This window comes from Sciurus vulgaris, assembly GCF_902686455.1.
Source record: "Sciurus vulgaris genome assembly, chromosome: 6".
NCBI lineage: Eukaryota > Metazoa > Chordata > Mammalia > Rodentia > Sciuridae > Sciurus > Sciurus vulgaris.
The window spans coordinates 4,186,541-4,201,760 of NC_136466.1; the positions used below are offsets into that span (position 1 = coordinate 4,186,541).

General features: G+C 46.0%; 1 protein-coding gene and 1 pseudogene across 3 annotated transcripts in view; both read left to right on the forward strand.

Moving 5' to 3' along the window:
- Positions 1-2,421, forward strand: part of LOC306663260 (olfactory receptor 2L13-like) — a 52,097-nt gene extending 49,676 nt beyond the window's left edge. For both annotated transcript variants that reach the window (XM_079143693.1, XM_079143695.1), the window contains exon 3: positions 2,303-2,421. In XM_079143693.1, coding sequence (XP_078999819.1) covers positions 2,303-2,344 — 42 coding nt within the window. In that variant the 3' untranslated portion in view covers positions 2,345-2,421. The remainder of the gene's footprint in view (positions 1-2,302) is intronic.
- Positions 1,397-2,334, forward strand: LOC306663268 (olfactory receptor 2L13-like; annotated as a pseudogene). The gene has a single exon. The product of its transcript is annotated as an olfactory receptor 2L13-like (transcript).
- Positions 2,422-15,220: the final 12,799 nt, after the last annotated feature.

Consider the following 15,220-nt stretch of genomic DNA (forward strand, 5'->3'; position numbering starts at 1 on the left):
AAGTTTTGTAAGCTCTTTATATATTCAAGGTACTCTTCCTCTCTCCGAAGAGTATCTAGCAAAGATCTCCTACCATTACTAATGGTTCCCTTTGGTGTGTGGCTTTTTAATCTGATGTCATCCCGTTTATCAACTCTTGGCATAATTTCCTGCGATTTTGGTGTCCTGTTGAGGAAGTCGTTGTCTGTGCCTGCATGCTAGACTCTTGACCTCTGTTTTTCTAGGAGTTGCATAGCTTCCGGTCTGTTTCCTGGGCCTGTGACCCATTGTGAGTTGAATTTTGCACAGGGTGAGAGAGAAGGCTATGGTTCCACTCTTCTATTATGGGCAACCAGCTTTTCCAGCACCGTTTGTAGAAAAGAAGATCTTTTCTCCCATGGATGGTTTTGGCACCTTTGTCAGGAATCAGATGACTGAAGGTGTCTGGCTTTGTCTCTGTATCTTCTGTTCTGTACCTTTTGCTATTAGTAAAATGCAGATCAAAAACATTCTGGGATTTAATCACACCCGAGTCAGAATGGCAGTTGTCAAGAATATAAATGGTAATAAATGCAGGAGAGGATGTGTAGAAAGGGAACACCTTTACACTGTTGGGTGACAGATTAGAACACCCACAATCTAAATCAGCAAGGAGGTTCTTCAAAAGACTAGGCAGGAAACCACATTTGCCCCAGATAAATCAATCCTTGGTGTTTATCCTAAGGAATCAGTCATCACACTATGGTGACACATGCACACCCAGGTTTATAGCAGCAGAATCCACAACAGCCAAATGAAGGAACCACTCGTAGTGTCCCTCAATGAATCATGTGGCACATGCACACAATGGAGATGTATTGAACCACAAGGAAAAACAAAACATTTTATTTGAAAGAAAATGGATGGAACTGGAGTCCATTATGTGAAGTGAAGGAAGCCCGACTCAGAAGGTCAAGAGTCCTGTTTCCCTTCATGTATGCCGGCCAGAGAGGAAAAAGGAAAAGGAGGGTGGGGAACGGAGTCTCGTGAACATCACAAGGAGCTGAGCAGAGGACAGGGCCCAGGGTGGCAGAGGCAGGAGGGATGGAGAGTTCTGGGAGGGAGACGAGCCATGTTATTTTGCAGTTTTGTTGCATGGACTAATACTATCATTATGTGCAACTGTAAGGCAGCAATAAAAAATGTGGAAAGAGAGAAACTGAGTACTATACAGACACATTTGTCATCTGAAACATGCAGATACTTGTTTAAAAACCATCCATTAGAACAAAAGCTTCCGTGTTTTAGAAATAACAATGCACATTAAACAAACACTAAAAGACTTAATTGCTTTTCTTCTCCTTTTCTGTTAGACCATGATTATTGCTTAGTTTTCTTTTTAATTGTTCTTTAAAGGAAATTAAAGCAGTGCATTTTCATGGAGAAATGGAATAAACATCAAATGATTTTATTTTGTTGGGGTTGTTTCCTCAAACTCACACTGGCCTTCTTCTCTTGCTCCTCATCATGGTTGGGTTTGTCCTTGCCTCAGTGGGGAACTCAGGAATGACTGCCCTCATCCTCTTGGACCCCCGGCTCTACACCCCCATGTACTTTCTCCTCAGCCAGCTGTCCCTCATGGACCTGCTGTACATCTCCTCCACTGTGCCCAAGATGGCGTCCAACTTCCTCTCTGGACAGAAGAGCATCTCCTTCCTAGGCTGTGGTGTGCAAAGTGTCTTCCTCCTGACCATGGCTGGATCAGAAGGCTTAATCCTGGCCTCCATGGCCTATGACCGCTTTGTGGCCATCTGCCACCCCCTCCACTACCGCATCCACATGAGTAAAGTGACATGTGTGAAGATGATCCTGGGGTCCTGGACACTGGGCTCCATCAACTCCCTGGCACACACTATCTACATCCTCCATCTTCCTTACTGCAGGTCCAGGGCCATCAATCATTTCTTCTGTGATGTTCCCGCCATGTTGCCTCTGGCCTGTGTGGACACCTGGGTCTACGAGTACATGGTGTTTGTGAGCACAAGCCTGTTTCTCCTTGTCCCTTTCCTTGGCATCACTGCCTCCTATGGACGGGTCCTCTTTGCTGTCTTCCACATGCGCTCAAAAGAGGGAAGGAGAAAGGCCTTCACCACATGCTCCACACATTTGACTGTGGTGACCTTTTACTATGCACCTTTTGTCTACACGTATCTCCGTCCCAGGAGTCTCCACTCACCAGCAGAGGATAAGAGCCTGGCTGTCTTCTACACCATCCTCACCCCCATGTTCAACCCCATCATCTACAGCCTGAGGAACAAGGAGGTCCTGGGGGCCATGGGAAGAGTATGTGGGATGTTCTCCTCCAGGAAGACATGAGCACAGCTGACTCTTCTCCCATGTGTGGCTTTTTCCATGCAGACTCAACACTGGATCTGAGCTGAGCAGTAGATGTATAGTGTGATCTATGTATGTAATTAGAGCTTCCTAGGGACATATATGTTAAATTAATTGAATTAATATATTGATCATTATAAATTAACATACTAACAATATCTTTAATTTAAAACTTTAAATCCATTTCATATTAACAATGTAGATATTAATTGCATATTAATTGTACATCATAATAGCATATACAATACATTTTTTGTTCTTACATCTATTAGCTGACTAATAGATGATATTCATTCTACTCACATTGAAATTTTATCATGTCTACATGCTTCACATATAATTATTATTGTAGTTTACTTTGTTTTCATTCTATTGTGTTAAATTCAATGTGTATTTTATACTTATAACCCATAGTTACTTGACCTAAAGACATTTCAAGTGTCCCGCAAACACGTGAGGCCAGTGTCTTTGCAATTACAGGAGTTCTTGGTGAGTCAAAATCTTTTCCTTTAGAAAAAGGTGTTTCTTCTTTTCTTTGTGATTCCTGGTCTTGAGACAAAGAATTGTACTATGAAAAATAGCCATTGATTTCCTTTAAGTGCCTTAAAAATAAGGCCTCAAATTCCAGCAGTGACTCCTGTGGACACATGCACGTTAAGCAGCCCCTACAGGCCACAGTCACCCCACCTCTGACCATCCTGGCACGCGCTCTGTGAAGAAGCCCTCTCGGCCTCGCCGTGGAGGCTGCACTTTTCTTTCACATCCTTCTTCAAATTCTTTGACCAGCAGCATCCATAGTCCTTGACTCCACTAAGAGATTCATCTTGGCTCTATCACCAGTGTCTCCTCTGAGCTGCTCTTTGGGGTCTTCTGTCCCACAATCTGGACAGTCAACATAGTGTGAATCTCTAAGGGATCATGGTGTTATCCTCCCCAGCCTCACAGGCAGCCTGTGTCTGCAGGTATCACCATGTCTCATCCTTTCTACTCTGTCTGCCTGGTCAGTTCCACCAGCCATCAGCCATGGGCCTAGCTCCTTCCTGGAGGTAACTCTATCTCACACCTGTCCCACTTCACCAAACCTGGGCTTAAGGGATTTATTGAGGTCACTTGGTCTGTTAGTCCTGGAATGAGCACAATTTGTCTTTTGTTTGACATGGAGACATCGATTTCTATCTCACACAGGTTCAGGGCATTGTTCTTCATGGATGCACACCCAGCCTGATTGCTCAGTGTTTCTAATATGGTAGGGGACATCTGATGTCTCTCAATATGCTTCTTTTCTATTTCAATAGGGATTAATATGCTTCATTCTTTTCAATTAAGAGCTCTGGTGGATATGATTGGTTTCAAATGTCAATTTGAATGTAACTAGAAAATATTATGGAAATCAGGAGCAGTAATTATACTAATGGAGGAGAGAAATATATTAAAATATTTAGGAAACAATAAGGTTTTATAATTATCTAGATTGGTGGCAATTGGATGAAAGTGATCAGTCTGAAGACCAAATGTCAAAATAGCCTCCAATTTCATTCATTCATTCAGTCAGTCAGTCAGTTATTCATTCATTTTGGTACCAGAGACTGAATCAGGAGAGTCACCCACAGGGCTACAACCCCAGTCCTCTGTTCTTTTTAATTCAGAGTCAGGGTATCATGAACTTCAATTTATAGGACACTTACCATTACCACTATGTCCGCTACAATGCTATAAATACTCAGTATTTAGTGGCTCATAAATCGTCTACTCCTTCAAGTAACTGCTGCCTCAGGTTCTGAGTCTTATTGATAATCCTGAGTAAGGTCTATGCACAGAAATCCCTAGAAAGGATTGTTTCAGTTATTTTATTTATGTTTCTTGGGCAGACTTCTAGAACATATATTTCAAGACCCTGGGTATGCTTAAAGTTCTATGCCTGATTTTCTACCCTATCTGATCTACTGGTGATACTTTCAGTTGGATTTGTAATGACTTCCTTGTGTCTTGCATTTCTGGAATTCTGATGGGCTTTTCTGTGTTTAATTTCTGTCTTTAATTAAATGGTCTTTCACTGTCTGTACTGAGTCTCTTCCCTTGTTCCTCTGATCTTTCTTTAGCTCTTTGAACACGTAGATAATCCACTTGTACAGTCTTTGTCTGGAATGCCATCCATCTCCACATCTGCAGGCTCCTTTCGTGGGGTACAGAACCTTCGATGGAGACTTGTTTGCTGTTTCCTCGGGTTTCAGAGGTCTTGGGCGTGTGCATCTGTGGAGACGGATTCCTGTGCCTTTTCTAGGTGAGAGCCCTTGCGTGTGTGGTTATCTCTCCTATCTTAAGTCCTGTGTGCTGGTATCCTTCAGCGTCACCACTTAGCCTCAGAATGATCTGAGCCTTAAGTTCAAGCTCCAGTTCCACTCAAGCTGCTGACGTAGGACAGCTGTTTTAGTCCATGGAGAGCGGCTACATACCACAGACACTCAGCACTGTCGACTGAACTCTCCTGTTTAGGGTGTATGAGTTGCTGTCCAGGAGTGGAGTGAGGACCCCTCTAGGTGATCCTACTCGGGGCCTGGTTGTGGTGTGAGGTTTGTCTCCACTCTTCTGTGCATTAAAGTATTGTTGGCATCCCAGGGGGCCCAGCTGGTGCTGGCAATGAGATTGGCTGTCACCTGACAGAGTTGATAGAGTAGCTCAGCAGTAGACTCTCTATGCTGTGAACCTGTAGTGTCCCAATCACTTCCCAGCCCCTTAGGAAAAGGGAACCAGAAATAATAATGGTGGCTATCCACATACAGCCTGAAAATAAATGTCTGGCACCTGCAATGATGTCTGTATCACTAATGGCCCCATAAAGAGGAACGGTGCATCAGCATTTAACCCAAGCAACAGCAATACACAGCCTCAAGGTGGGAATGGCACTAAACACCAGGTGCCAACTGGGTCACCCATCAGGTTAGCACACAACCTCACAGAGTGTGGGGCAGGAGTCACACTCACTGCACAGTTTTCACAGAGCAAGGTTCAGTTCTTTAAGTGAAGACAGACTGAGGTAGGAAGACAAGAGAAAGTTTGGAATAATTTTAAAAACAGGGGAGAGTCAGGGGAGAGGTAGCAAGTGATGGCTGGAAAGAAGGAGGAGCAATAAAAATCTTAAGCAATAGAATAAATACGGAGAGGATGAGGGAATGAGAGGATGTGTCTATCAGAGAGGAGTGAAGTCAAGGAGGAATGAGAACAAACCCTAAGGTAAAAAGAAAGAAAAACCAGAGAAACCTACCACTCCAGAACAGGAAGAAGAGATGAGTGGGACAAAAAGGGTAAAAAGGAAAAAGAAGACACACACACACACACACACACAGACACACACACACAGACACACACACACACACACACACACACACACACACAATGGTGCAGTCTGCTGGAGTCCAGGTCTCAGGATCCCCAATCCCTGAAATATCCTCACATATTCTACCACGATGGGCGCTCAGATGAGGGTGTCTAACCACATTCTGTCCTCTTCCCAGACGTCTGCATGGGCTGCCAGCAGCCAAGGGGGCCTCAGTCCTCAATGTCCCCACCCTGCCCAGAGATGCTCAGCATCCTTCCATCACCAGCTGGCCCCTCAAGGGTTGGTTGAGATCTGCCTCCCTCTCCTCCCCATGTTCTCCTGTGCCACGTTGACTCAAGGGCTTTCCTCTCTGGCTGCCACTCAATGATTATTTTACTCTCCAATGCTGAATTGCAGTGAATTTCACTGGACAGGGGAACTTCTGCGACTGGGATCCCAGCTCAGGGGCAGCCGTCACCCACAGCCTCCCTCCACTCCACCTTCCCCCGCGGAGTAAGTTTCTCCTCCAACACTTTCACCATATTACCAGGAAAATTCATCTTTTCTTATTGTGGAGTAAGACTGCTTATTTTCCACAGGCAATCATGTCACCGCCGTGCATTCATCTGAGCCATTAGGAAATCAGTTCCCTCTGAACCTCTTCTCCAGGGGACGTCTTCCCGAAGCACAGAGTGTGGAAGGCAGCATTTCTCTGCAAGGCAGAAGTCCCTCAAAGTAGTCAGGGTGAATATGATTGTACCACGGGCAGTTAGGTGCTTATTTGGTTTCTGGAAAGGTGGGGACAGTGAAGGCCACTCTGTTGTGCTCTTGGAGAACACCTGGAAGTTGCCACAGGTCCCAGAAGGTAAGCAGTGGCCCCCGATGGCCTGAGTCTCTGGCACCCATGTGGTGCCTCCACTGGACACCATCTAGAAGCAGACGGTGAGTCTGGCTACCTGCCTGCTGCTTCGGAGAACACTGCTTTCACCATCTACTCTCCTCGACTGCGGAAACCCTGTGACGGGCGGGTGCAGGACGAGATCACACAGGGATACACCCTGGATGACGGTCGCCAGCTCTCCTCTGCCAGGCAGCTGGACTCTCACACTTGGCTGGAGTGGCCACCACCCTGACCGTCAATCAGCATGTAAATATGAAATACTGTGATCTTGAGAGAGATTTATGCCTCTTTAATGAAAAGGAGAATTTTTAAAAAATCTTGCCTCTCCATTTTTCATTGAAAAATTAAGAGCAAATAAAAAGAAATAAGGCCATTGCTTATTTTTTTAATTCCTGAAATAATTCTGCACAAATTTTATAATTCAACTGAAACTGTAAGACTCATACTAAATTAACATGAAAAGACAAATTGTTTCCAAGATTGTTATCACACTCTGCCTTCTTCTCAGCAACTGTCATGCAAATAACTGGATTTTTTTCTTCTAAGAATTTGATAACTCTTTAGCTTGGTGGGATCTAATGACACACTGATTATAAAGATTTTGGATCATGTGAGGTGCCTCCTGGTATTGATTTTGGATGCATTTCCATTTGAATATTATGTTTTCAGTTTTTCTTAGCAGAATGAAAAAATATCAGACTAAATTTTTCTGTGATAGTATGTACTGTCTGACTGCAGATATGTTAGACAAGATCAGGGGCATGGAGCTGAATTACTCATATTACTCAAAAGACTCAATAGCAAGAAAATAATCTGATGATTAAATGGTCAAGTGATCCGATAAATATTCTATAAAAAGATGTCCAAAGGATCAAAGATGTTTGAAAAACGTATAACATCACCAATCACAAGTGAAATGCAAATAAAAACCACAGGAGATGCCACTTCACACTCATTTATTTGTGCACTTCATACCTATTTGAATGACTGTTATCAAAAAACAAAAGCTACCTGTTTGTGAGAATTCAGAGGAAAGGGAACCCTCCTACACGTTGCTAATGGGAATGATGATAGGCGCGTTCACTTTGGAAAAAGGTATGATGGCTCCTTGAAAACCTAAAAACAGAACTCCCTTCTCAGCCAGCTGTCCCCCATGGGCCTCTTGTGCAGCTCCACCTTCTTCCCCAAGATAGCCATTGACTTTTTGTCGGGAAGAAGCAACATCTCCCAGGCCAGCTGTGGGTTCCAGCTCTTCCTTCTTGTGACGCTGGTGGGCGCCCAGTACCTCCTCCTGGCGGTCATGGCTTATGACCACTCCGTGGCCATCTGCCACCCACTGCACTACTCAGCCCTCATACACCCGCCATCTCTCCCGTCCTGGTGGCTGGAACCTGGCTGGGGCACTCCTCAGTGCCCTGACCCAGGCCACGTGCACCATGACGCTCCCCTTCTATGCCTCCAGGGAAATCCACCATTTCTTTTGTGAGATCCCAGCTCTTCTGGAACTCGTCTGTGAGGACACCTCTCTTTATGAAGATGGTCTCTTGGTCAGTAGTGCGGTGTTCCTATTCCTTCCAATATCTGCCATCGTGGCCTCTTATGGGCAGATCCTCTCCACTGTTTTTAGGCTAGGCTCCAACCTGGGGTGAGAAAGGCTCTGACCACCTGCTTCTCCCACGTGGTTGTGGTGTTCCTCTTCTATGGGTCAGCCATCAGCAAGTACCTCCTGCCCAAGGCCTCCCACATGGCTGAGCAGGACCAAATGGTCTCCATCTTCAACACCATCCTCACCCCCGTGCTCAACCCCCTCACCTACACCCTGAGGAACAAGGAGGTGGCTGTAGCCCTCAGGAAGGTCCTGGCAAGGTAAGTGACCAGGAGGCTGGCTGCTGTTAGGACAGGGTGGGGAAGGCTGGGCCTCTGCTGCAGAGGGGCCTTGCTACCACCCAGAGGCCAGCACACAGAGGCCAAGGGCACCTCTCTGCTGCCACCTGGGACTAACATTCCACCTGCCGGAGGCCAGCTGTTGAGGGGCAGAGACTGCTTCACAGGAGTGTCCACTAAACATCATGCTGAAAACGAGAAACATACCAGCACCTTTGATCAGAAGGAAGCACAACTGTTTTAATTAGAGAGTGGGAATGTGTCCACTACGAGAGCATACTGAATTTCATACTGTATCTCAACAGGTCAAGATGGCACAGCAACATTTTATAAAGTAAATTTTTGTAATAAACTGTCCAGCATTCATTTTCCAGTTCTTAAGGCAAAATATTTAATTTTGAGTATATAAGCACAAGCGCATGTTTCTTTTTTAAGATTCTTTATTTAGAGATAATATGCTTTTAACTAAATGCTTAAAGCATGGATTTAGACTGATAAGTATTTGAAGTTTGGCCTAATTAACCCCTATTGTCTGCTTATCTATTATCTTATTGATCCATCCACTTTATGCTGTTACTAACACAACCGTTTCTATGGATTCGTTTTTCTTGATAAGCTGTCAAGAGTAAAATACTAGGATTGAGGGAATGGTTATTATCTTTATTTCTTAAATTAACATCTTGTACATTTAGATTGGTACAACATGGGCTGCATTGGTTTACCAATGAATATTTGGTGCCAATCAACAGTAAGGTCTTTTCTCACATCTCTGTGCTGGTTATCATCCTTATTGGAGGGGTTATTTGTAATATGACTTGTTACATATTTGCCTGATTTTCATAGTTTCTTATATATTCAACTGATTTTTTTATTTTTCTAATGAATAAATAATCCATTATTTATCTCATAATCGTAGTGCTATTTCTACATATTTTATATTTGAATTTATGTAAATTTAACCCTGCAAATTTGGTTATTAGAAAATTTTTTCACTCTCCATGTTTTATATTTTCTCTCATTTTTCACGTTTAGATTTTTCCTTCAAACTTAAAATTCCAAGTTCCATCAGTTCCTAAGGTACAGTATTTCTTTGAGTAATGATCAATAGAGTCTTGTATCATTTGTGTAGTAAGAAATAAAAAATCTTACTTACCAAATATTAATTACATAAAGTGTTCCCAACTAGAACTGACTCACCAGAGGAATAAAAATAATCGTAATGTTCACTTTTCCATTAACACCAACATTGTACAATTTCATAGCTCTTTAATCTGTTCTGATACCTGGTAGCACTTGCTTTGCCCAGGGTTTCCTCTGACTGTACGGCTGCATGATCTCCTGTAACTGAATCTCTGTGCATGAGTGAGCTCTTCCTGACTGTAAGACACCGAGGGCCTGGCACCACCAAGGGCACCAGCACAGAAACTGCTTTCACCCCCTCCGAAGTGTAGTGGCCTGCTCAGATTCTGTTCGTCCTTTTTCTTAGTTTACTATTAGTATTTACAATGCTAAAGAACACAGGACAGCTGATTTTCTTAGCTGAACGTAACCATGCTTTGTGCATCTTGCCGAGCCCCATTTCTGGAGCTCCATATTCTGCTCCTGAGAGTCCTGCATTCGATGGCGCTCACTTCCAGCTGGTGCCATTGGGGCATAAACACACCCACTCCCTGCACATTCTGTTGTCGCTGGGCCTCTGAATGCTTCCCATTTCCTGCCCATTCTGAGCAATCCGTAGCAGCATGTGTGTCCCCATCTTCTGGTAGAGAGAGGCAGGGGCCTTTGAGATCGTGCTTTGAGTGAAACTGAGAGGAATTCCGCAGTCAGGTGTGAAAGGTGTGGCTTTTTACGCCGTTCCTCCTTGCTCTGTGAGTTCAAAGAAATCCCACCAACGTTACCTCGGCCACCTTTCCAAATGTCCACAGTTAGATTCTCAGCTCTGGGGAAAACTTTTAAACCCGGGACATGCCAAGACAAGGCTGCAGAGCAATAGAGGGACTCACACGTCCCAGCTCAAGGGTAACGGGAAGCCGTGGCCTTCAAGAGCATCGCCTAGATGGAAGAAGATGAGCGAAGAGCACGGGAAGCACTCAGCAAGCCACAAAGCACAGCTAACTCGTCTGATAGCGAACCCAGACAGCGCAGTGGCAAGATGACTGACTTCCCAACGGTGGATGCTGAAACCGTTGGGCGTCCACACACCAGGGAGTGAAACCAGGCGTGAACGTCAACCTGCTGGAAAGCTAACTCACAGCATGTAGCTTAATGTAAAATGCAAAACTCTACCATCAAGAACGCAGAAAGTCTAGACCACTGGGTTTGGCAGAGAGTTTTTACTTAGGAATCCAAGATGGCTCCAAGAAAGGTGAATATGATAGAATGAACCTTTTTAAAGTTGAAGACTTCTGAAATCAACAGCATTAAAGGGGGAAAAACATGCCCCACAATGAGGTAAAATATTTGTAAAAAAAAAAAAAAAAATACATTTGTAGCTGAGCACCGTGGTGCTTGTCTGTAATCCCAACAGCTCCGGCGGCTGCGGCAAGAAGATTGGGAGTTCAAAGCCAGCCTCAGCAAAAGTGAGGTGCTAAGCAACTCAGCGAGACCCTGTTTTTAAATAAAATACAAAATAGGGATGGGATGTGGCTCAGTGGTCCAGTGGCCCTGATTTCGATCCCTGTACTCTCCCCCGCCCAGAAACAAACAAACAAACAAACAAACAAACATATATAGCTGGGCATGGTGGTGCACATCTGTAATCCCAATCACTCAGGAGGCTAGGGTAGGAAGGTCACAAGATCAAGGTCAGTTTCAGTGACATAACAAGATCCTGTCTCAAAATTAAAAAAGGGCTAGGGGTGTAGCTCTTTTCACTCCTAGGTTCAACCCCAAAACCACGAAAGACAATAGATAGATAAATAGATAATGACCTTGTTTTCAAAATATGTTAAAACTATTAAAAGTAAACAATATGAAAGGAAAAATGATTTAAATGAACAAAAGATCTGAAAATCACTTCCGCTCAGAAGATACGCTGATGGTAAATAAGCATGTGAGGTGACAGATACCATCTCCCTTGGGGAGCAGAAGCTGAAGCACGGGTGGGACGCCACACACCTGTTAGAAGGAGCCCTAACTGTGGCCAGGCCGGCGGTGCCCTCCGACGCACAGCACAAGGGCACTCTGTGCTTCTAGTGAAGATGAATTCCAAGACAGCCACCAGATGGCACTTGGGCAGCTCCTTGCAGACACATACGTTCTCCCACGTGATCCACGTCTGACTATCGACCCAGTTGATTTCTGAACCTGGAGTCACACAAATCTTTAGAAGAATGTCAAACATGGCTTTGTTCATTCACCAGAAACTGGAAGCCACCAAGACACTGTTTAATCGCTGAATGGCTAAACCGGGCTCCTCCACCACGGAGTTTCACCCAGAGGGACAAAGAAATCAAGGCAAAGGTGTTTGCTGAGCGCACATTGCCAAGTGAAGGAAGCTGGTCTGACGAGGTCCCTCCTCACAATCCCACCACGGAACAGGCTTTAAATGCAAAGCTGAGAGTCCACCTCCCACGCCCTGGCTGCTCAGCGGGACACCCAGCACCTGCGGAGCGGAGTGCAGTCTGTTGCGCGCCTCCTCTTGGCACCTGGGAGACAAGGGCAGGCCCTGTGTGGCTGTCCCTGCGTGGCCGTCCCTCGCCTGCTCGTGATCGTACCGCTGTCCTAACAATTGCTCTTCAGTTAGTGGGAAGAGTAGGAAAGGCAGCAGGCAGCATCCAGTTCTTCCTCTCCATCATTTGAAACTGGGGTAAGGCATCATCTTGGAGTCTAGATTTAATATTCAGCATTGTAAATGATCCTAATTCTGAGTTTTTCTGTGATGATAAAATATGGTACATGTAGGAGCCTGTCCCAGAGACTACGACCTGTAACGTGAGAGTGACCATAAATGTCTCACTTAATGAAGAAGAATCTTAGACCAGAGAAGGGAGACATGTCCCTGAGATGACCTCACAGGACACTCAGGAGGGCCTTCAGAGTCACCTTCCTCATCCTGCTCCAGAATTTCTTCAAAGCAAGTGCAAAGTGACAACGCGTCCCTCTCTATCTCCCAGCCGGCAGCAAGGAGCCCAGGTGCCACTAGGGACTGCATGTGTGGAGGTGAAGCCCTCAGGCCATGGGGATCTCAGGTGACCGCAGAATCTAGTGACCTTTGACACCAGAGCTCCTGCTGCCTTCTTCCTGGAGGCTGATTTCTGTTCCCTTGTGTCCCATCTAACTTAGGGCCAGAAGGAAGAGCGTACTTTGGAACTGGACTGCATAACAATTTCCACTAACTCTCCCTGAGAAGGTGCTTGAACCCTCTGTGCCCTGCTCCGGGGGTGCAGAAGGAACCTGGGGCAGCCGCTCGTGAGACTGTCATTCTGTTGTCCTTCTCTCTGACATTTTCATGCATGGAAAGCAGAGGCCTGCGGGTGGAATCATCAGGACTCTGCCACAGCCCCGCCTTGTTCCCAGAAACCTCCCACGTCACCTCTCCACTCCTGCCTCCCATGACTCATCCCCCTGGACCCCGGGTGTTCTGACTCCTGACTGGCTGCACTGTGCTATTTGTTCCACCCCCCTCCCCCCAGATGAGAAACCCCGGGAAGGTAGTCTCAGCAGTCTGTGGATGCACACATCTACACCGGGCTCTCAGGGAGGTCTGTTGAGTCAGCCTGAATCCCCACAGTGACCCCAGCTGAAAGTGATTGAGCTGCAGTTGGCTGCCCGTAAACCCACCCTCCAGAAAGAGACTGCATGTCAACCAGATCCTGATAGCCGCCTCTGCAAGAGGAACTTCCTCATTATCAGTGCCAAGTCGGCGTTCCACGGGCGTGCAGCAGTGTGCACAGGAACATCAGCTTCTCCAGAGGTGCCTTCGGGTGGAGACAACCCAGAAGTTTGAATGGGAAATCACAGCCAGAAAGCGCAAGGAAGACCTTCCCTTGTCAGGACCCCCCGCACCTGCCTCTCTTTTCTTCCCACTTTTTGTGTCTATGATGCTGTTGGTCATCCAGGCATTCAGCAGCCTTCCTGTGACCATGAAATGGACACAAGGATGGGGTACCACTCAAACTCCAGGCAAGAACTGAAGCATGAGGCTCCTCTGCACTAACCGCTCCTCCTCTGCACTAACCGCTCCTTACAGCATAGAGTGCCTCCGATGTTTCTGACGCAGCTTTGACCTGCTTCTACGTATGGTAACAGAAATGACTCTTCCTCCTTCTTCCCAAACATTGTGATCGCTCCGGGAATTCCAGTCCCTGTCATACCATTTGCAAGCAAGGCTAATACAATTTTCTGGTTTCAAACTGTAGATTGCAGATGGAGAAAGGGTTTGTCTTGGATCATACACACTTGGCAAAGCCCCATGCCGGGAAGCACTTCACTGTTTGCTAACAGCACATACCTCTCAAGAAAATCTGCAAAATCAGTTTGAGTGCATGCCCCCAAAAGACATGCCCCCAAAAGAAAACAGAACAGGCAACGGGCTCAAATCAGGTGGAGCTTGCAAAGAGGGCTCAGTGCTCCAGCTCAAGGGCATGCTCCACCTTCTCCCCTTTCTTCAGCCTAAGCTCTTGCCTGGCTCTGCCTCCCTCTGTGCTCCACTAGTGGCTGGTTCTTCACTGTGACCAGGAACCAGGTGCAGCCAGGAGCTCCATGAGTCACCTCCATGAGCACAAGAACTCCTCTGCACCGTCCATCTGCACTGTCTGTCAGCCTGCCCACCATTACAATGGAGATCTCCTGGCTGCCGCTGAAATCCTCGCCTGGATCCTCATGTTGGACCTTCTAATGGTAACGACAGAGTCTCCTTTCTTATTGAAACATCGGCTTCAATTTACAAGTACATCGAACATGTGTTTCACTTCAAAAGTAAACCTTCCAGTTTCTGTGAAGTGTTCCCCATTTATCCATTTTCTTTTCAAGCCCCAGGGTAAACTTTTAAAAGCAAAGTCTCTCCTTTATTGCTGCAAAACAAACGGTGCCCAAACTAAGGGCTCAAAAGAGCTGTAATAGTTTTATTATTGTTCCCAAGTCTCTGGATTTTTATGGTTTTATTTTCCCTATCAGTGTTCAGCCTGTTCAGGATCACTTGGGAAAGCGCATGCTCCGAGCGCCAGCTTCAGGAGAGGGGGCCTGTCCCCGGGAGCACCAGTCTCCCCTCCTGTGGTCCTTCACGTTCAGCGGTCTGGCCTGACCTTCTTTGGAAGCTGGACCCCCACAATCAGTAGCCGACAGCCTCCAGGAGCTGGTCCAGGACTGACACAGGAGACACTTGCCGCATCCCGCTGCTGAAGGCGGCTCCCATGGCCACGTGGAGCAGAGGGCGTGAGGCGCAGGTCATGCTTGCCCAGGTGCCAGGCCTGGTGGAGTCCGGGAGTGACTGATCTCCCTGCCATCCTCATGCGCTTTGCTGGCCCCGTTCCCGCTGCCTGGATTATAAACGTGCATCATGGTGGGCTCAGTCCCCGTCCTTCACTTTCTCTTTCCTTTGATCTTCATTTCAGTTCACACCTCACCTATTTCTGCCTCTGACTAGGGTAGAACAACAGCCAGTGTGTGCTGGCGAGTTCCCACCTTCACCTCCAGCCCACCTTTTTATTTTTATTTTTTTTCACGTTTTTATTTCTTTTTTTAATTTATATTGCTTTTATTTATTTCATAAATTTTTTAAAGATCTCTGGTTTTTCTCAGCAGTGCTTTCTAGTTTTTTGTCCTTA